Source organism: Somniosus microcephalus, chromosome 13 (genome assembly GCF_052327205.1).
Source record: "Somniosus microcephalus isolate GS21.2 chromosome 13, FLI_Smic_1.0, whole genome shotgun sequence".
NCBI classification, from domain to species: Eukaryota; Metazoa; Chordata; class Chondrichthyes; order Squaliformes; family Somniosidae; genus Somniosus; species Somniosus microcephalus.
The window spans coordinates 39,130,957-39,153,512 of record NC_140999.1 but is presented as its reverse complement, the minus strand read 5'-3'; the positions used below and the strand labels follow the sequence as shown (position 1 = coordinate 39,153,512).

Below are 22,556 nucleotides of genomic sequence, written 5' to 3'. Positions count from 1 at the left end.
ACATACACACTGTCTGTGCCTCTTTCACACACACATACACATTGTCTATGCCTCTCTCTCACTCACATACACACTGTCTATGCCTCTCTCTCACACACACATACACACTGTCTATGCCTCTCTCTCACTCACACATACACACTATCTATGCCTCTCCCTCACTCACACATACACACTGTCTATGCCTCTCTCTCACACACACATACACACTATCTATGCCTCTCTCTCACACACACATACACACTGTCTATGCCTCTCTCTCACACACACATACACACTGTCTATGCCTCTCTCACTCACACATACATACTGTCTGTGCCTCTCTCACACACACATACACACTGTCTATGCCTCTCTCACACACACATACACACTGTCTATGCCTCTCTCTCACACACACATACACAGTCTATGCCTCTCTCTCACACACACATACACACTATCTATGCCTCTCTCTCACTCACACATACACACTGTCTATGCCTCTCTCTCACACACACATACACACTATCTATGCCTCTCTCTCACACACACATACACACTGTCTATGCCTCTCTCTCACTCACACATACACACTGTCTATGCCTCTCTCTCACACACACATACACACTATCTATGCCTCTCTCTCACTCACACATATACACTCTCTATGCCTCTCTCTCACACACACATACACACTATCTATGCCTCTCTCTCACACACACATACACACTGTCCATGCCTCTCTCTCACACACACATACACACTGTCTATGCCTCTCTCTCACACACACATACACACTGTCTATGCCTCTCTCACTCACACATACACACTATCTATGCCTCTCTTTGGTATTGGTGAGGCCGCACCTGGAATACTGCGTACAGTTTTGGTGCCCATACATAAGAAAGGACAGACTTGCTCTCGAGTCAGTACAAAGAAGGTTCACTCGGTTAATCCCGGGGATGAGGGGATGGACATATGAGGAGAGGTTGAGTAGATTGGGACTCTACTCATTGGAGTTCAGAAGAATGAGAGGCGATCTTATTGAGACATATAAGATTGTGAAGGGGTTGGATCGGGTGGATGCGGGGAAGATGTTCCCGATGATTGGTGAAACTAGAACTAGGGGGCATAGTCTTAGAATAAGGGGCTGCTCTTTCAAAACTGAGATGAGGAGGAACTACTTCACTCAGAGGGTGGTAGGTCCATGGAATATGCTGCCCCAAAAAGCTGTAAAAGCTACATCATTACATAAATTTAAAACAGAAATAGACAGTTTCCTAGAAGTAAAGGGAATTAAGGGTTACGGGGAGCGGGCAGGAATTTGGACATGAGTCTAGGTTCGGATCGGTCATGGCCCTGTGGGTAGCGGAGCGGGCCCAGGGGCCGTGTAGCCTGATCCTGCTCCTATTTCGTGTGTCTAATTCTGTTAGATTCAGGAGATGGTTCTGTGATAGTGGATTGGCGGTTAGGATCAGATCAGCCACGATCTTATTGAATGGCGGAGCAGGCTCGAGGGGCCGATTGGCCTACTCCTGCTCCTATTTCTTCTGTTCTTATGTTCTCTCACTCACACATACACACTATCTTTGCCTCTCTCTCACACACACATACACACTGTCTATTCCTCTCTCTCACACACACATACACACTGTCTATGCCTCTCTCTCAAACACACATATACACTATCTATGCCTCTCTCTCTCACACACATACACACTGTCTATGCCTCTCTCTTACTCACACATACACACTGTCTATGCCTCTCTCACACACACATACACACAGTCTATGCCTCTCTCTCACACACACAGACACACAGTCTATGCCTCTCTCTCACACACACATACACACAGTCTATGCCTCTCTCTCACACACACAGACACACTGTCTATGCCTCTCTCACACACACATATAAAATCGCTGCTTCTCACAATTTCTTTCTCTGGTTCTCTCTCCCTTTTGTCTCCAATATTCCATTCCAATTCATGTACCACAATCCAGTATCCTGCCTGTTGCCACATATTTTGGATTGCTGCTGTCTTTGCTTTTCCACCTCTCTCCCCATTTCCAAACTGCCCAAAATTTCTGCATCTTTAAGATCTTGTCTTGCTCTCTGCACCTCAGACTCTCTCGGCCACCACTCCCAACCCCCCCGCAGTCTAAATTTAATTCCCCACACTAAGGGGTAGATTTTCCTGGAGCCGTCAGGCGGGGTTTCAGGCGTGTGGGGGGTGGGGGGGGAAATCCCAAATTCGGGGGTCCTGACACCATCCTGCCCAAAACCCGCCTCCACCTAAGTTTCACAGGAGGCGGGTACCCGCGCCGCACTAGGACCCGCCGACCCGAGGCGGGAAGTGATTAGTGCCAATTAACTGCCTGTTAGCAGGTAGTTAACAGGCAGTTTTTAGCCTAATCCCTATTTTGAGGGGTGTCGTGTGGGATTCTCGACGGCTCCAAACCATGCCAGGTTAGAGCAGTCGGGCCGTCGGGTTGAAGGGCTTGGAGGGGTCGCGATGTCGGTGTTCAGGTGAGTGATGGGTGCATGAGTGCAAAGGTAATTGTGTTTGGTGTGTCTAAAGTGTGTAAAGAAGTTTAAATTACCTGTACTTACCTTAACAGCCTTTCTTCCTCTAGGTTTCGGGAGTCCATCATTCAGCCGGCACTGAAAGCAAAATGGCTGCGATCTGACAAAAGTGACAGCCTTCAGCTTTCATTGCCGGTGACAGTTCTAACTGAGTCTGTGTAGAAGGACTCAGGTTAGAAGTCAGACTGTCAGTGTTTGACAGCTTCAAACAGCTGTGAAATATTGATATTTCATCTGTCAAGACCACACCTTGGCCTAAAAATTGGGTTGAAGCGCCAAAGTGGCGCCAAGTTCGCCTGGGCGCTGATTTTTGCGCAGCGCTCGGAGCATTAGCGAACGTCAGAAATTCAGTTTCAGCGCCCCTAGAGGGAGACGGGGCGAGGCTCGAAGCGCTCCGCATCCCTCTTAGGGCGCTGAAACTGAATATTGCAGTGCAACGTGCCGCAGCGCCACACGCTGCGGCACGGCACGCTGTGGTGCTGCAGGCCTTCCTCCCATTGTTAAGGGGCAGGGGCCTGCAACAGGTCAATCCCCGATCGTGAGTGCCGGCAAATGAGCCCGGCACCGAGGAGAAGTGCCGGGCTCTCGGGAAACAGCTGGCAATGCCGCGGGGCAGGGGGGGTGGCGGTCAGAAGGCCGGGGACGGAGGTGCTGGCAGGCGGCCGCCGAAAAAGGCAGCCGCCCCGCACCTCCAACTTAACTTGCGCCACTGCCGGCACAGCAAGGCCCCGTGAACCGGGCGCGGGTAGCGAACGGCGCTGCAGCGGCGTTCACTACCAAATATCGCGATCGGGGCGCTGCGCACACCGATGACGTCATCGGTAGCGGCGCAGCGCAACAGGCTAACGCCACCATTAGCGCCCCTGCTGAATATCGCGGGAGGCGCAGCCAGTGGCACTACAGCCACTGACTGCCCTCTTTAGGTGCTAATAGGTGGCGCTACATACCCAATTTCTCCCCCCTTGAGTATTGTGTGCAGTTTTGGTCACCTTTTCTGAGGAAGGATGTTTTTGCATGGAGGGAGTGCAGCGAAGATTCACCAGACTGATACCTGGGATGGCAGGAATAACGTCTGAGGAGAGATTGGGTCGATTGGGCTTATACTCACTGGAGTTTAGAAGAATGAGAAGGGATCTCATTGAAACTTATAAAATTCTAACAGGACTAGACAGACTAGATGCAGGAAGGATGTTCCCAATGGCGGGGGAGTCCAGAACCAGGGGTCACAGTCTAAAGATAAGGGGTAAGCCATTTAGAACAGAGATGAGGAGGAATTTCTTCACCCAGAGAGAGGTGAACCTGTGGAATTCTCTACCACAGAAGGCAGTTGAGGCCAATTCATGAAATATATTCAAGGAGGATTTAGATATATTTCTTAAGGCTAAAGGGGTCAAGGGATATGGGGAGAAGGCAGGGACAGGGTACTGAGTTTGGATGATCAGCCATGATTTCATTGAATGGCGGAGCAGGCTCGAGGGGCCGAATGGCCTACTCCTGCTCCTATCTTCTATGTTTCTATATGTTTCTATGTTTCTATCTCTGCCTTGAGTTTTACATTCTGCCCTCTCCCTCACCCACATTCCCCAACCTTCTCCCTCACACCCACATTCCCCATCCCTCTCCCTCACACCCACATTCCCCATCCCTCTCCCTCACACCCACATTCCCCAACCTTCTCCCTCACACCCACATTCCCCATCCCTCTCACCCACATTCCCCATCCCTCTCCCTCACACCCACATTCCCCATCCCTCTCCCTCACACCCACATTCCCCAACCTTCTCCCTCACACCCACATTCCCCATCCTTCTCCCGCACACCCACATTCCCCATCCTTCTCCCTCACACCCACATTCCCCACCCCTCTCCCTCACACCCACATTCCCCAACCTTCTCCCTCACACCCACATTCCCCAACCTTCTCCCTCACACCCACATTCCCCACCCCTCTCCCTCACACCCACATTCCCCAACCTTCTCCCTCACACCCACATTCCCCAACCTTCTCCCTCACACCCACATTCCCCAACCTTCTCCCTCACACCCACATTCCCCAACCTTCTCCCTCACACCCACATTCCCCATCCTTCTCCCTCACCCACATTCCCCAACCTTCTCCCTCACACCCACATTCCCCAGCCTTCTCCCTCACACCCACATTCCCCAACCTTCTCCCTCACACCCACATTCCCCATCCTTCTCCCTCACACCCACATTCCCCATCCTTCTCCCTCACCCACATTCCCCATCCTCTCCCTCACCCACATTCCCCAACCTTCTCCCTCACACCCACATTCCCCATCCTCTCCCTCACCCACATTCCCCAACCTTCTCCCTCACACCCACATTCCCCATCCTTCTCCCTCACACCCACATTCCCCAACCTTCTCCCTCACACCCACATTCCCCATCCTCTCCCTCACCCACATTCCCCATCCTTCTCCCTCACACCCACATTCCCCAACCTTCTCCCTCATCCACATTCCCCATCCTTCTCCCTCACACCCACATTCCCCATCCTTCTCCCTCACACCCACATTCCCCATCCTTCTCCCTCACCCACATTCCCCATCCTCTCCCTCACCCACATTCCCCATCCTTCTCCCTCACACCCACATTCCCCATCCTTCTCCCTCACCCACATTCCCCATCCTCTCCCTCACCCACATTCCCCATCCTTCTCCCTCACACCCACATTCCCCAACCTTCTCCCTCACCCACATTCCCCATCCTTCTCCCTCACACCCACATTCCCCATCCTTCTCCCTCACCCACATTCCCCATCCTCTCCCTCACCCACATTCCCCATCCCTCTCCCTCACACCCACATTCTCCAACCTTCACCCGTGTGCTGACATTCCCCACCCTTGCTCCATGTATTTCCAGTCCTGGAGTAGGTGGCAGTTTGTCATATCCATTGAACCCAAAAGAACAATTTCCAAAGAGTTGGCAGACACACATTGTGCCATTATATACGATTTAACAACTATATTTGATTAAATTTTAACGTTTCCAGATTGTGTGCGCGGATGTTCAAGATAATAATGAATTATCAACACTTGGAAAGTTTTAGGGCTGTAACAGCTCAATCTTCATCTGGACAAATAGTTTGTTTTTCTTGGCAATGATCTCTCCTGTCCCCTCCCCAAAGGCATTGAGTATTGTTGAGGTACAGTACCCGTGTTACAGATTCCTCAGCTCCTGACTCTTGCTGGCTACAGTTCTCTGAGAGTTGACTCATGTTGGCTACAGTTCCCTGGGCGTTGAGTCATGATGGGGTACAGTTTCCCATGCACTGACTCTTGCTGGGGTATCGATTCACCTAGACAGGGGTGCCGACAGGGTATTTAAATGTAGTGGCATTATAGTTGAGCCTCTTCCTGTTCTCACTCAATGTCCAAAATATGTGTGCTGTTTTCCCCTTTCTATAACCAGGTATCTGAGGCTAATTATAGTCCTCTCTCCCATTTGCACCACCTTAATTAAGATCAGCTAACTCAGTACAGACCAAGAATGGAACCTGTGATACAGTTTTGCTCTCCAGTGGATATGTTCGCTGGGCTATTGGCAAGTAGGGTGGGATCAAACAAATATCTGAACAGTGATGAACAATGTGTTGTACCCTCAGGGGGAGTATAGCGTGTGTCCATTCATTGTACTGCTTCAGTTTATGAACACAGGAGTTCTATAATTACTTCCCTCCCACTACCCCAAACAGCCAGCTCTGTGTGATGGGATGTTAACTTCACTTAGAAGCATAAAGCTCCAGATGTTAACAACAGAACCTAAAACAACTGCTCCTTTGAAAACAGAAACTGCCGGAAACACTCAGCAGGCCAGGCAGCATCTGCGGAGAGAGAAATGGTGTTAACGGGAGAAATTTTTCGGGGGGGTCAGAGGGCACGTTTGGTGGTGGGTCAGGTGGGAATTTTTTTTTCACAGCTGTTCGGGAACCTGCTGTCAACCCGCCGCCATGTGACTTTCCCAGATGTCGGGTCTGTCAACGCTGAACAGACCCGACACGCAGCGGCGGGGGAAGCAATTAAGGTCATTATGACCTTGTTAACAGCCCATTAAAAAGTATTTTGAGCTCACCTTTACATTTTACAAGGTTGCCCACTGATATACCTATCAATTCGTCCAATAAAAAGCGATGAGTTAGGAACGTAACTAAAGGTTTTTATTGACTAAATAACAGAGCCCACCCTCGTGGGTGATCGGGTCCAACAAGGAGGAATACCAGCCAGTCGACTACCTTTATACCTGGGCAGGTAGGTGGAGCCATGGGCGGAGTCGGAGGTGGTCAGCCCAGGTATAACAGCGCGACAAGAGGCGACCTCGTATCGTGATACAACAGTGATAACGGTGATAACAATACAACAGTGATAACTATAGTGTAACGATAAAAGTGGTTTACCACACCCACGAAGTCCACGCTGCTCAGAGAGTACGTCAGGTAAGGGAGTATGACCATGGGATCATCTCATTAGTTGACAGCTGCAAATGTGTTGTTAAAGCTCCCATCTCACAGCTGTTCACTTTCCAAGCTCAGAAGCTGTTGCTTACTGCATTTCGAAGACAGACTGAGCTTTATGCAGGTTGCAAGTGTTTGGAGTAAACTCTGTATCTCAGGTCACCTCATTGAAACAACCTCTCTCACCATTGAAAAATCGCTTCTGTCATCTCAAGTTCACCTGCCATCTATTACATCAACATTGGTGCCCTTGAAACTATCTCACCTTGGTCATCAGACTCCCACCACGATCAGCCCCAACACCAACAGCACCAACAACACCAATCTTCTCCGCAATCAACTAATGCTGCACAGTACACAGGGCATCAGCACCCGACCACATTTCTGCCCAGGACGTCAGGGATGGCCTCACCATGGCCAGATTTACTTCACTTGACGCTGTACACCCTGGCTGCCCATAATGCACCAAGTTGGCACCACTCCACAGCAACACCATAAAGCATCCCCACAATGCCCTGCATTGGCAAAGACCCCCAGCTCAGGAAAATGGGTCAGGGTTAAGATAGTCCCACCCTGCCACAAAGAGGGAATTGCACTCTGATTATTTTTAATGTTAACAGAACAAATAATCGGCAGTATTGTCACCTGGTTATTTTGTTGTCGCTCTTCATGAATATCTGATCATGTGCCGTATGCAAGGGAATTCTTAAATTATTAAGCTTACGCTGAACAGAGCTGGGGAGAGCATCTTAAAATGAAAAGAAAGGCCTACAAGTGGAATAAGAAGTGGTGCAATATTATCCAATTTGGTGCAAATCCTGCTGCTGTGGAGGAATTGCTGAAACAGGCAACCATCAGAAGGAGTGAATCCTAATCCATTCAATTTAAATTATTTTTGTGTTGTCAGACACTGCTGGGTAATCAACAGGACACCCATGAACTCGGAGTCCCACCCTCCCCATTTTCCTCTCGCAGTGTTGCCAGGCGACACTTGGCACGGTTAAGTGTAGAGTTGCCAACCCTCCAAGTTTGTCCTCGAGTCTCCAGGAATTGAAGATTAATCTCCAGATCACTGTTGTCAGAGAAAAATCATAGGGGCATTGAACAAAATTGAGTTTTATACCTTTTCTTTGAACATTTACATTTATTAGCTGTAAAAATATTGGAGATGGAGAAAAAAGGCTGTCTCACTAACAGCCAAGATTAATCCAATTAGATAACAAGAATCTGTTCCCTTTCCAATTGGCTGTGGGAGGCAGTGCACCCAGAGGATGGGCCAATGGCGGAAGAAAGGCCTGTGCTTTGTACTACCCCTGAGGACAGCTCTTGGTCCCCTTAAAAACAGGTCAATGACTCTTAAGCTCGGTGAACACATCGTTCTTCCAGAAATTGAAAAAATGCTGATCCTGTCACTTTAAGCCAATCGCTGGCCTGGCATTGAAGAGGTCAAATACTAACTCAAAGCATTTTTGTTGCTGCAGACAAATTAAATTGGGGTTTAAAAAGATTAAAAGTTTTGTGTTTCTCAGTCAGATAACAGCCTCTTTGTTCTGTCGCCTTCTCAGCAAAGAAAAGATCCAGTTTGAGCTGAATAACCTGAGCAGTTTGGATAAATGGCTGTTGACAGGATTTGGCCAACTGTTGGCATTCCAGTCTGTGTAATTATCATTCTAAATTACAAAGACATACTCGATAATAATTATTATCTAGCTGGAAATGGAAGGAACCCAAATTAATATGTAAAAAGGCTATTCACTTTAACCAATTATTTTTATGTTAGAACCTTTCTGTGGTCAATTCCCAGTCTTAAGACAATAATGACCATCTTAGGCCAAGGATCCTACATTAAAAGACCAGGCCACGAATCCCATATTAAATAGGCCAAGAATCCTACATTAAATAAGCAGGCTCTTGTACAGTTAGCATGCCAAATGTGATAACTCAGACTGTGTACATGTACACTGCATTTGTATGTACATTTGTCACTATGTATATGCACATGTGCAACTTTTTCATCTTTATCGTGAATTAGGAGGGGTGGGTGGGTCTCAGTCAGATGCAGCAGATTGGACAGGGGATTACGATTGCTTGGAAAAATAGCAATCTGGTTATGTTTTTAAATGATAAAAGTTCCTCGTGTTACAGGTTAGTGATATTGTAATTGTGTTTTTGATACCTTCTCCTAGTATGTCAAGTGTCAGCCGTGGCTCAGTGGGTAGCACTCTCTAGGTGGGAGGGGCTAGGAGTGAGCCAGGTGTTACTGGTTGCCTGGTTGCAGCTGGGAGTTGGAGGGAGTTTTGTAAAAAGTTGGTGGTGGGTTTTGGGGTTTTGTTTTCAGGTTTTAGGGCCTTTTTGGCCCACAAAAACAGCCAGATGGCTGCTGAGGGGTCCGGAGTGCCGGGCCCCTCAGGGGACAGTGTTCCCGAGAGGAATTTAATTAGGGAAGAAACTGTGGTGGGAAAGGCAAAAAAAAGGCCCAAAGATTTGGGCTGGGACCCCAGCAGGTTTGGTAAAGAAAACACGGTGGTGGTGCAGTGTGAGGATAAGAAGATTCAAGCTTGGGATATTATCCAGGCGGTTCATGAGGACTGTGGCGAGGGAAGCTGCTTTGCCTGCCGACCAAAGCCGAATGTGGGATTCGAGGTGACGGTCAGTGGCCGTGAGGAGGTGGAAAGACTGTTACTCAGTCTGAAAGTTGGTGAGAAATTCATGGAGGTGACTCTGCTATATTCAGAGGAGGTGGTGGTTTCATTTTTAAACTTGCCAGTTTACATTGAGGACGAAGTGCTAAGCAAAAAGTTGGAGTCGTGGGACATTAAAATCTGTTCTGCAATAAAGAGGAGGTACTATCCAGGAACACGGGTAGCAGACGGAACCCAATATGTAAAGGTGTGGTTCCCAGAGGGGGTGAGGTCATTGCCGTACAGTATGAAGTTCGAGACACTGGAAGGAGTGCAGTACTTTCGTGTGCTGCATGATAACCAAGTAAAGGTGTGCTATTATTGTCTTGGACATGACCATCTCGTAAGAAACTGTCCAGACCTGTATTGTTACAATTGCGGTGAGTCAGGACACATCGCTCGGAGCTGCAAGGCGGAGAGCTGTGGGGTGTGTCACAAAGGCCCCACCTGCTGTGAGTGTGTGGCAGAAGGGAGCGATATGAGTGATGAGGAGATGGGAGAAGGAGGAGGAGATGAGAGTGGAACGACCGGAGGAGCGGTGCAGTCGGAGGACACAGCCGGTAAAATGAAGGAGAAAGGAGCACAGGAAGAGGCAGAGGATGGCGGAGCGGAGAACGGGATGGAGATGGCGGAAAACATGCCGAGTGCTGTGGAGGGGAACAAAGACAGCAGCGGGCTGCGAGGGTCGAGTGCAGACTCGAGCCTTAGTATGGTTTGGCTCCCCCCTGGGGAGTCTGGTGTCTGCGGGGGGAGAGGAGGCGGGAGCGGGGTGTGTGGTGGATGTGGGTGCTCCGGGGAGAGGCGGGGAGTCGGATATCTTGGTGAGCGGGAGGGGGCAGGACGGGGAGAGGGTGCAAGAGGCAGGAGCCTTAAAGGGACAGCAGGATGGGATCGGCGAGATAGAGACGTCAGAAGGGAACAATTTAGGCGCACCATTGTCCCATGGAGAGAGGGAACAGGGTGCAAAGGTCAGAGGTGGAGGTGTGGTCGAAGGGAGAGGCACAGTGGGAGAAACTGCGATAGCAGGAAGACTATGGGAGATGAAGTATCTGATGGGGAGCAGGATTATGTATCTGATGGGGAGCAGGCACAGGGGGTTGCAGAAGAGCTTGAGTGTGAGGAATTAGAGGGGGACAGAGACATGGAAGTCGGGGGGTGGGGTGGCATCATGTGGAAAGGGAAAGGTTAGTGAGGGGCAGGAGGAGGGAGGAAGGGCAGCTCCTGGGCCCAAACTTAATGCAAGGAAGAGGCTGAAACAGCAGGGAAAGTTTAAACAGGAGGTGAAAAAGAGTCGGATGCTGCAGGAAAAAGCAACAGCTGCCCGAAATGTTGGCAAGGAGCATTTGAGGAGGGAAGGGCCAGAGATTAAATGATGGGGAGATTATCAGGCATACTTCCCTTCTTTGGAGCCATGATTACATTGGTCTCTATTAATGTGAACAGACTGAGGGGTGAGAGGAAATTGCAGCAGTTGTTGCAGGGTTTTAAAGGTACGGACTTGTTGTGTCTGCAAGAAACCTTTTGGGATGAGGATATCCTAGAAAGAGTTCAGAAGGTTTGGAAGGGAGAGGTGTTTGCAAGTTGTGCAAACAATAACCATAGAGGGGTGGCTGTTTGGTGAGTCCGTCCATAGAAGAGAACGTTGCCTTGGTGGACAAGGACACTGAGGGGAAATTTTTACGGCTAAGGGTAAAAATGGAGAGATTTAATTGCGATCTCTTTAATATCTATGCACCGAACGACCATTGCAAGCGTCGCGAGTTTTTTCGGGGGTTATTCACTGAAGCGGCAGAGGTGGAAAATCCTTGTATAGTGGGGGATTTCAATGTATCTCGGATGGATATTTCAGCCCAGATGACCTTTAAGGATGATAACTCCAGAGGGATGATTGTAAAAATGATGGCAACTTTAAATTTGAGAGACTTTTGGAGGGACCGGAACCCCATAAAAAGGGAGTTCTCCAGATCAGGTTGGGTGGGTGATGTTTTAAAACAGAGCTGAATAGATTTTGTGTTAATGCGGGAAGGGTTAAGTTCTGAGGTGATAGAGATTTATTATAAAAAAGTATTTTTTAGTGATCAATCGGCTTTGGTTCTGAGAATTAGGAACAGCAGAGTTAAGATTGGTTCAGGGGTGTGGATTTTAAACAATCAATACCTGAAAGAAATTGCTTATAAAGAAGCGATTATAAATATAATAAAGAATGCGCGGAAGGAACCTTTGTTCTTGAAAGAAAGAAGAGTTTGGTGGGACAATTTCAAATATGAGGTAAAAGTTTTTTCGGTACGTTATGGGAAAAAGAGGGCGGCAGCTAACCGGCATCAAGAAGAGAATATAAACAAAAGGTTTATGGATGTCTATAAAGCAGTTGACGGAGGGGATAAGGGAGCAGAGACTAAGTTCCGGGTGCTAAAGGAAGAGTGAGAATTATTGCAAGCTGAAAAATGCAAGGGGGCCATTCTCCGTGCAAAGGCTAGAGATACACTGGAGGGCGAAAGATGCACTAGATATTTTCTAGAGCAAGAGAAGCTGCAACAGAGATTATCATTAATTGAAGAGTTGAGGGTCGGGGAGAAGATCGTTCATGAAAGTGGGGAGATTTTAGAGGCGGCTAGCAGCTTTTATCAAGAGTTACAAAAGAAGACATTTCCAATTTGGCGATGGAAAAGGTTACTGCTTTTATTGAAGAGGGTTTAAAGGAGGATGAGAGAAGCATGTGTGACAAAGAAGTAGGATTAGCAGAAATAAAAGTAGCAATAAGTGGAATGAAGGGGGGGGAGAAGCCCAGGGTCCGATGGACTAAGTGCAGAATTTTATAAAGAATTTTTCACGATTTTAAGTCCATTGCTCTTCGGAGTTTTTAAGGAAATTAAAATTGAGGGAAGCCTGGCCCCATCTATGAGGAGAGGTATTATAAGCTTAGCTTATCTATCTATATTATATATATATAAACCGGTCCGTCCATCTCTCTGTCTGTCTGTTTGTCTGTCTGTCTGTCTGTCTGTCCGGCTATACAATCAAAAGTTATAGAGCGTACCTACACATATGTTATATCAAAAGAAAGCTTATTAGGGGAGTCTAGTAGGCATATTTACTTTTTGGTCAGACAAAAATTGTTCAGACAGTATACAAAAAAGTTTCAAAAAACGGCAACATTCCACTCATTAGCGTTGAGTGACGTGATGGTCGACCAATCATACAGGGGCCCCCTTCCCCCACCCCCCCCTTCCCACCTCCCACACACCTCCTTCCCCCCCCACCTTCCCACCCCCCTTCCCCCCCACACCCCCTCACACACCCCCTTCACTTTCCACCCCCCCTTTCCCCCCTCCCTCCCACACCCCCCTTCCCCTCCCCCCTTCCCCCCACCCCCCCTCCTTCCTCCCTTCCCTTCCCCCCTCCCCCTCTTCCCCTCCCTCTCTTCCCGTTTCCCTTCCCCCCTCCCTTCCCCCTCCCCCTTTCCCTTCCCCCCTCCCCCTCTTCCCCCCCTCCCTCCTCCCCCCTTCCACCTCCCCTTCCCTCTCCCACCTCCCACCTCCCCTCTTCCCCATCCCCCCACCCCTCCACCGCCCCACCCCTTTCCCCCCACCCCTTTCCCCCCACCCCTCCCTCCCCCCCACTCCTTTCCCCCCACCCCTCCCTCCCCCCACCCCTTTCCCCCCCCACCCCTTTCTCCCACCCCTTTCCCCTCCACCCCTTTCCCCCCCACCCCCCCACCTCTTTCCCCTTTCTCTCCTTCCCTCTCTCTCCTTCCCTCTCTGTCTCTCTCTCTCCCTGTCTCTCTCTCCCTCTCTCTCTCTCCCTCTCTCTCTCTCTCCCTCTCTCTCCCCCCCAGTCTCTCTCTCTCTCTCTCCCCCCCCCAGTCTCTCTCTACTCCCCCCAGTCTCTCTCTCTCTCTCTTCCAACAACAACATGCCCTCAAAAAACCCTCGGCACCGCCGGGCACTCCAGCTAGTATAAAAATAAAGGGGATAGACGGGATCTGAAGAATTGGAGGCCTATCACATTATTAAATGTGGATTATAAGATCTTGGTGAGGGTTATGGCAAATCGTTTGAAGGAGGTGTTACCGGAGATAGTTTGACCCTCTCAGTCCTATGGAGTCGTAGGCCGGGACATCGCAGACTTTGTGGTCTCAATCCGAGATGCGATAGAGCTCATGGAAGAGAGTGGGAGGGAGGCTTATGTATTAAAGATAGATCAAGAGAAAGCCTTTGATAGGGTCTCTCATGAGTTTTTATTGAAGGTTTTGGAAGCATTTGGTTTCAGGGAAAATTTCATTCAGTGGATAAGGATTTTTTATTCAAACATATTTAGCTGCGTTAAATGTAATGGTTTTTATCCAAGTATTTTCCGATACAGAAATCAGTGAGACAGGGTTGTCCCCTGTCCCCATTGTTGTACACATTGGTTGCAGAACCATTAGGTTATATGATGCGAAAGAAACAAGGTGTAGTGGGGATTGTGGTCCCCAGTTCTGGGCTGGTGTCGGTGATACACCAATATGCAGATGACACAACCTTAACATTGAGAAATAGGGAGTCAGTGAGGAAAGCTATGGATGTAGTGGAGGAATATTGTAGAGCTTCAGGAGCCAGAGTGAATTATAGTAAGTCCCAATGCCTGGTTGCTGGGAGGGGTAGGGAGGAAGGGTTGGGGGAAAGTCTCTTTAAGGTGGCGGAGGTTTTGAATGTTCTGGGGGTGCATATGGGGTGCAAGAAAGACGGATGAAGTGGATCAATTAAATTGGGAACCAAAGTTTATGAAAATTAAAAAGATTTTGGGAAGATGGGAAAGAAGGTGGTTGAAAGTGCAAGGAAGAGCGACAGTAGTGTCTGCTCTCCTGCTATCTAAACTATGGTACTTATTATTGACGGTGGAGGATATTCCCGAGTGGGCGGAAAAGTCCATTCGAGAGGCTTGTGTGAGGTTTTTATGGGAAGGGAAACCAGCCTTGATGGCTTACAATACCATCATTGGACGGAGAAATCAGGGAGGACTCAATTTCCCAGATATTGATTTGAAGAAAAAATCCTTTAGAATCAAATGGGTGAAGAGATTTCTTCAGAAGTCAAATACAAGTTTTTGGAAGAGTTGTTTTGAGCATTTTTTAAAACGAAGTGGGATAGGAGGGCAGGGGATATTGTATATGGAATACAATAATATGTTTTTGAAATCAATTAAACTTCTCCCGAGGTTTTATAAGGGGGTTGTGGAGGCTTGGGCCCAATTTTTAAAAAGTGTGCAGTTTATGCCCAAGGGGGCTGAGGAATTTCTAGAACAGCCCTTATTTTTGAACAGGTGGTTCAACATCGAAGGAGAGGTTTTATTTAATCAAGCTTTTATAAAAGTTGGGATTATATCTGTGAAAGATGTATTATACGAGGTAATTCCAGGTTGGTTGCCGGAAGCGATAGTGAGGGACATGGTGTGGGAGGAGGATCAGGAGGTAGAGGAAAAAGCAATAGGTGTCATGTATGAGAAGATTGTGAGGGCAATGCAACAGGATTGGATGGGAGAAATAAATGCGGAAATCTCCAAAGGAAGTAAAATGCGTCCTGCTTTTCCAAGCTTTGTACTGGAGAAAGGGGGAGAGTTGGTCCAATTTGACAACTGTAATACCCGAGATTTCTATGAGGTATTTAGAGAATCGAGATTCAAGATACCTGCTGGTCAGGAGTTTTGGCAGAGTATATACCCACAGCTGGACTTCAACAGGATTTGGAAGGGAGTGTGGGCGAGTTTTAAATGTGCTGATTGGATTGAACTGGATTTCAAATTGGCTCATAACCGGATTTTTACCATGACGGTCTTGTGCAAGATTGGACAAGCGGAGGCGGCAACTTGCCCAGTGTGTGGGACACGGGATGAGACTCTGCCCCATTTACTGGTGTTATGTCCGTGGTTAAATAATTTTAAGTACTATGTTCGACAGTTGTGTGGAGTTTTTTTGCTGGGCGGGGACCGAAGAGCGAGAATGGGAATCCCGTGGGACTCAATTTTGAGATGGGGATTGCAGGAGAGTCTGCCCGAGTCTAGCGGAGTGGCAATTAATTTAATGTTCAGTTTGGCTAGATTCGTGATTGTGCAAAGAAGGAATGCACTGTTTTTTAAGGGGAGGCGAATCAATCTAAAAGAGTATTTTAAATATAAGTTGAAGGATCATAATAAGGCTCTGTGGTTGTTTTATACAGAAAGGAATTCAAGGATAGTATTTTACAACCAATTTTTAAAGTACAATCGATTAATATATGTTACAGGTGACAAATTAAACTTCAGGTTTTGATGTTAAAATGTGGTGGCGGAATGGCTGTGCAGAGTGGTGGAATTGATTTGTATCATACAATGTAATGATCACAATGTTGTAAATGTTCTTAATGTTCAATAAAGTATAATATAAAAAAAACGTGGGTAGCACCCTCGCCTCTGAGTCAGAAGGTTGTGGGTTCAAGTCCAGCTCCAGAGACGTGAGCACAAAATCTAGGCTGACACTCCAATGCAGTACTGAGTGAGTGCTGCACTGTCGGAGGTGCCGTCTTTCGGATGAGACGTGAAACCGAGGCCCCATCTTCCCTCTCAGATGGACATAAAAGATCCCATGGCATTATTTCGAAGAAGGGCAGGGGAGTTCTCACCGGTGTCCTGGCCAATATTTATCCCTCAGTCAACATAACAAAACCGATTATCTGGTCATGATCACATTACTGTTTGTGGGAGCTAGCTGTGCACGAATTGGCTGCTGCGTTTCCCACATTACATCAGTGACTACACTCCAAAAAGTACTTCATTGGCTGTAAAGTGCTTTGGGACGTCCTTAGGTCGTGAAATGTGCTATATAAATGCAAGTCTTTCTTTTTTCTTTATGTCTAGTTAAATTTGAAACATTCAAAAACAAATAGAAACAGTGAACAGCAGCAATCTCCCCCAACACACTTAAACTGCCACTACACACAGTGAGTGGGCAAACACTCCGCCGGGCTCCTACATGATTTTTAGTGCATTTTCTGAATTGAGCTTCTATCCAAATACTGCTCCTGTATTCAAATTGGCTCCATATATTGACCAAGATATCGGAACTAATACTGTGGTGCAAAGGGCTCCGTGCAGCCGCAGCTTTCTAGTATAAACTGGTGGTGGGTGAGAGTCCCCAGCATGTATGCAGCACAGTACCTACCCTCTTAACCATGTGTGCTGGGGGGAGGGGCAAATAAATGGCTGCACAGATACAACTACAGAGAGATAGGGTGGGATGAATGTGTTTGCGACAGCAAGCTGTTTACCTTCACACTTCTGGGTGTTCTCGCTTTGTTTGTGCCCAGCTGGGCATTTGCATTCATAGGATCCCACGGTGTTGATGCAGTTTCCTCCCTGACACAGGCCCGGGATTGCCTGACACTCATCCACATCTGTCAAAGAAAACACATCAACTTCATGTCATTGTTCAACACAGAAGAATGTTTTGGGTTCGCCTGTCTGAACACAGGCTGGGCAGTCCTGTGGGTCCAACCCCAATCGTCGATTACCTGAGTACACAGACTCTGGATTTACTGGGGTCGATTTTATCTCCGGTGCGGGGAATTGGCGGGTTCCCCGAATTTAGTGATTCCCACACGATTCCAAATGGGTCTGTGAGATTGATGCAACTTTAACTCAATTGGCCAATTGATTTACAGCGTGTGGGAAGCCTTGCCAATTGAGGATTTCCAGTCAGAAAGTCGCAGAATATGACGTCATCATTGCTGCTGCTTTTAAGGTCCACAGCAAGCCTTGCTTCCTCCGCAGGCTCCCAAACTTCACCATTAAGATGGCACAGGAGCCTACAGGAGCAATGGCCAGCGGGAGGGCAAGAGCTGCCCCAAAATTTGATAAGGCTTCACTGCAGGCATTACTGGATGGTGCTAGGGCCCACAGGGAGGTCCTGTTCCCTTCTTCAGGGAGGAAGAGGCCTCCTAGCCAGATCAAGGCTGTGTGGCTACAGGTGGCAGGTCAAGTCAACTGCTTGGGGCTCACACGAAGAACGTGGTTGCAGTGCAGGAAAAGATTCCATGACCTTCAACGCACTGGAAAAGTGAGTACTGAATGACGTTTCCATCACCCTCAATCTGATCCCCATTGCCTTTCCTCACCAGCACTCAGCTTTAGCAATCTGTTCCTGCACATCCTACTAGACACTCACATCATGCACCCTTACCCATTCCCTCTCTCTCTATGCTCACATTCACAGAACTATGCCACCATGCAGCCCTCAAACTCCCTCTCACTCTGATGCTTTGAACACAACTGACAACACACAGGGAGGGCCCTTGGTATTGCAACCTCACTCCATCTTTGTCTCCTTCTAAGTATCTATGCTATGCAATCTCTGCACTCTTCATTCTCACTCAACCTCCACTTGTCTCCCTCATTGCAGGAAAAGAGAGCTCACAACAGGAGGGAGTGAGCCAGGACAGGAGGAGGGCCACCCTCATTAGCCCAGCTCAACCCCTGGGAGGAAGGCGTCCTGGAGATTGCCAGGGCTGACCGAGATGTGGACGTTGGGGAAGGACAGGCAGGAGCATCCCCGCAAGCTGGTGACAGAATAGTTTTCCATCTCTCTCATTGGCATTGCATGAGTCGCTGATAATGATTCTGAAGCTACATCATATGGACTTATGATCATCTGCAAAATGCAATGTGCATGTAACCTTGGCATCACATCTCTAACCTTTTCCTTGACTCCCCCACAGGACCATCGAGAGCCCCCGTCCCCACTGTGCAGGAGGAAGAGCCTGAGCAGCCAGACTCCTCAGAGGAATCTGCAACATCTGAGGGCGCAGCGTCAGCAGAAATAAGCGCACCCAGCACCAGCGCAGACACTCACACCTCGGTGGGACCTTCGGGACATAGAGTAGAGTTGTCACCTGGTGTATCACAGCTCACAAGTGAGCATCAGCAGATTGTGGAGACAGGGACAGCAGTGGAGAGTCCTCTTCGGAGGGTGCAGGACTCTGCCAGCTCGGCTCAGCTGCATGTCGACCCTCTGCCTCTGGGTCCATCCGTAAGATCAGAGGTGATGGAACTCCATGCACAGATGCAGGAGTCTCTGGCAGGTTTTGTCTCTAGGGTCACTGCGAGTTTGGAGCGAATGGAGGAGTCCATAGCGAACATGAGCAGAGCCTTTGTGGAGTCATTGGCGCATGAACGCATGAACACGGAAAGGATGGCTACCTACGTGGAAATGATTGCTGTCTCCATGGTAAGCCTGGCTACGGTAGAGGAGAGGAGGGCTACGGCCATGGAGGAGGGTAGTCGTCAGGGTATGGAAAACATGGTGAGTGTTCAGAATAGAATGACATCTCTTGAGGAGCGATGGACATCTATTGAACAGAGAAACCAGACCTTCATGGAAGTCCTTCTGAGTAGGACTGCCATTGTAGATACGGGTCCCCATGGCTCCCCTGATGTGCAGCAAGCTGCTCTCAAGCCACTTGCAGGCACTGAGGGGGACCTGACCCATGAGAGGGAGGTTGGTGGCAGACCTCAAGGAAGTGGGGGCTCCTCTCCAAGCGCTCACACTTCCATGCCACTGCAGAGCCCTCGGTCAGAGCCCCGCCGGGGTACACACCCAACGGAGATAGAGGTCTCAACCCCTGCACAGCCGCAAGAGCAGCAGACTGGTGATGAGCCATCACAGGCATGCCACCCCAGAGGACGTCTGACAGGAGCAGCAGGAAAGTGAGCAACGGGCCTCCACATCTGCTGAAGCCACAGGGGAACCACTACGTAGGAGCATGCGTAAGAGGAAAATAAAGCACAAATAGTCACAAGGGTAGTCACTTGGGTGAAATGCTGTGTATTTTGTGAAAATGCCATCAGTTCTGTGTTTTTCATAAAAATTCTGATGGCAACTTCTGCAGTTGTGGCATGTGTCATTTCGCGAATGGGGCTGGAGGTCCTCTAATGCCAAGAGGGGAGGAAAAAAAGGCTTCCCATGCTTCTGGTAGGTGCCTCAGTTGAGGAAGCACTGAGTGAGGGTGGCAAGAGGGGTTTCGCAGGAGGTCACACTGGAGAAGTGTGTGAGGCTCCAACCTTCCACAGGTGTGGTTAGGCCTGGTAAAAGTTGCCCCAGACCTGAGACAACAAAGTCCTGCCACCTGCAAATGATGACTGATCAAATATCCTCTTTAATGTTGGACCTGCAGCTCATAGTCAGCAAGCCAATAGTGTTCACGCCAGGTTTCACAGGCGTGATCCCCACCAGGCGCGTTTTACGTGGGAAAAGGGTTAAACAGGCAAGGGCCTGTTAAAATGGGATTATAAAGGCCAATCAGTGCTGTTTGAGGGCCTTAAAGACCAGTCCCGCCTGTTGCAGGCGGGACTGATTTGGTCAATCAGACACACCTAGGTTAAAATGGCGTGGAGGCGGGAACCAGGTGGGGGGGTCCCGACCCCCAGGTTTTGCGATTTTAATCCCCCGCACGCCTAAAAGCCCGCCTGTCGGCTGAGTTAAAATCAAGCCCACTGTCTCTGATTACCTGTGTACACAGACTCTGTGTTTACTGTCTCTGATTACCTGTGTACACAGGCTCTGGGTTTACTCTCTCTGATTACCCGTGTACACAGACTCTGGGTTTACTGTCTCTGATTACCCGTGTACACAGGCTCTGGGTTTACTCTCTCTGATTACCCGTGTACACAGACTCTGGGTTTACTGTCTCTGATTACCTGTGTACACAGACTCTGGGTTTACTGTCTCTGATTACCCGTGTACACAGACTCTGGGTTTACTGTCTCTGATTACCTGTGTACACAGGCTCTGGGTTTACTCTCTCTGATTACCCGTGTACACAGACTCTGGGTTTACTGTCTCTGATTACCTGTGTACACAGACTCTGGGTTTACTGTCTCTGATTACCTGTGTACACAGACTCTGGGTTTACTGTCTCTGATTACCCGTGTACACAGACTCTGGGTTTACTCTCTCTGATTACCCGTGTACACAGACTCTGGGTTTACTGTCTCTGATTACCTGTGTACACAGACTCTGGGTTTACTGTCTCTGATTACCTGTGTACACAGACTCTGGGTTTACTCTCTCTGATTACCCGTGTACACAGACTCTGGGTTTACTGTCTCTGATTACCCGTGTACACAGACTCTGGGTTTACTGTCTCTGATTACCTGTGTACACAGGCTCTGGGTTTACTCTCTCTGATTACCCGTGTACACAGACTCTGGGTTTACTGTCTCTGATTACCTGTGTACACAGACTCTGGGTTTACTGTCTCTGATTACCTGTGTACACAGACTCTGGGTTTACTCTCTCTGATTACCCGTGTACACAGACTCTGGGTTTACTGTCTCTGATTACCCGTGTACACAGACTCTGGGTTTACTGTCTCTGATTACCTGTGTACACAGACTCTGGGTTTACTGTCTCTGATTACCTGTGTACACAGACTCTGGGTTTACTGTCTCTGATTACCTGTGTACACAGACTCTGGGTTTACGGTCTCTGATTACCTGTGTACACAGACTCTGGGTTTACTGTCTCTGATTACCTGTGTACACAGACTCTGGGTTTACTGTCTCTGATTACCCGTGTACACAGACTCTGGGTTTACTGTCTCTGATTACCCGTGTACACAGGCCCTGGGTTTACTCTGTCTCTGATTACCCGTGTACACAGACTCTGGGTTTACTGTCTCTGATTACCTGTGTACACAGACTCTGGGCTTACTCTGTCTCTGATTACCCGTGCACACAGGCTCTGGCCTAGAAATTTGGTGAGCTGCGCCACCAGTTAGCGCCTAAAGAGGGCACTCAGTGGCTTTAGCGCCACTGGCCACGCCTCCTGCGATATTTAGCTGGGGTGCTAATGGCGGCGTTAGCCTGTTGCGCTGCACCGCCACCGATGACGTCATCGGTGTGCGCAGCACCCCGCTACTGCCCCGATCTCGATATTCGCTAGCGACCGCCTCTGTAGCGCCGTTCGCAAATCGCGCCCGGTTCATGGGGCCTACCTGTGGCGGCAGTGGCGCAAGTTAAGGTGGAGGTGCGGGGCGGCCGTTTTTTTCAGCGGCCGCCTGCCAGCACCTCCGTCCCCGGCCTCCTGTTCTCCCCCCGCGGCGTTGCCGGCTGTTTTCCGAGAGCCCGGCACTTCTCCTTGGTGCCGGGCTCTTTTGCCGGCACTCGCGATCTCCGATCACGCTGGTGCAGGCCCCTCCCCCTTAAGAATGGGAGGAAGGCCTGCAGTACCGCAGCGCGCCGTGCCACAGCGTGTGGCGCTGCGGCACGTTGCGCTGCGATATTCAGTTTCAGTGCCCTAAGAGGGACGCGGAGCGCCTCGAGCCTCGCCCCGTGTCCCTCTTGGGGCGTTCAAGCTGAATTTCTGGCGGTCGCAACTGCTCCAATCGCTGCACTAATTCCAGCGCCCAGGCGGGCTGGGCGCCCCGTTTGTGGCTCCACCGAATTTCTCCCCCTTACTCTGTCTCTGATTACCTGTGTACACAGACTCTGGGTTTACTGTCTCTGATTACCCGTGTACACAGACTCTGGGTTTACTGTCTCTGATTACCCGTGTACACAGACTCTGGGTTTACTGTCTCTGATTACCCGTGTACACAGACTCTGGGTTTACTGTCTCTGATTACCCGTGTACACAGACTCTGGGTTTACTGTCTCTGATTACCCGTGCACACAGACTCTGGGTTTACTGCCTCTGATTACCCGTGTACACAGACTGGGCTTACTGCCTCTGATTACCCGTGTACACAGACTCTGGGTTTACTGTCTCCGATTACCCGTGTACACAGACTCTGGGTTTACTGTCTCTGATTACCCGTGTACACAG

General features: G+C 49.1%; 1 protein-coding gene across 1 annotated transcript in view; it reads right to left on the bottom strand.

Annotated features, from left to right (window-relative positions):
• The window catches only part of LOC147108243 (fibrillin-2-like), a 125,503-nt gene that overhangs the window by 17,004 nt on the left and 85,943 nt on the right, over positions 1 to 22,556 (bottom strand). The window contains exon 7 of the mRNA XM_086005999.1: positions 16,958 to 17,130. Within this exon, the coding sequence (XP_085862125.1) occupies positions 16,958 to 17,130 (173 nt within the window). The remainder of the gene's footprint in view (positions 1 to 16,957; positions 17,131 to 22,556) is intronic.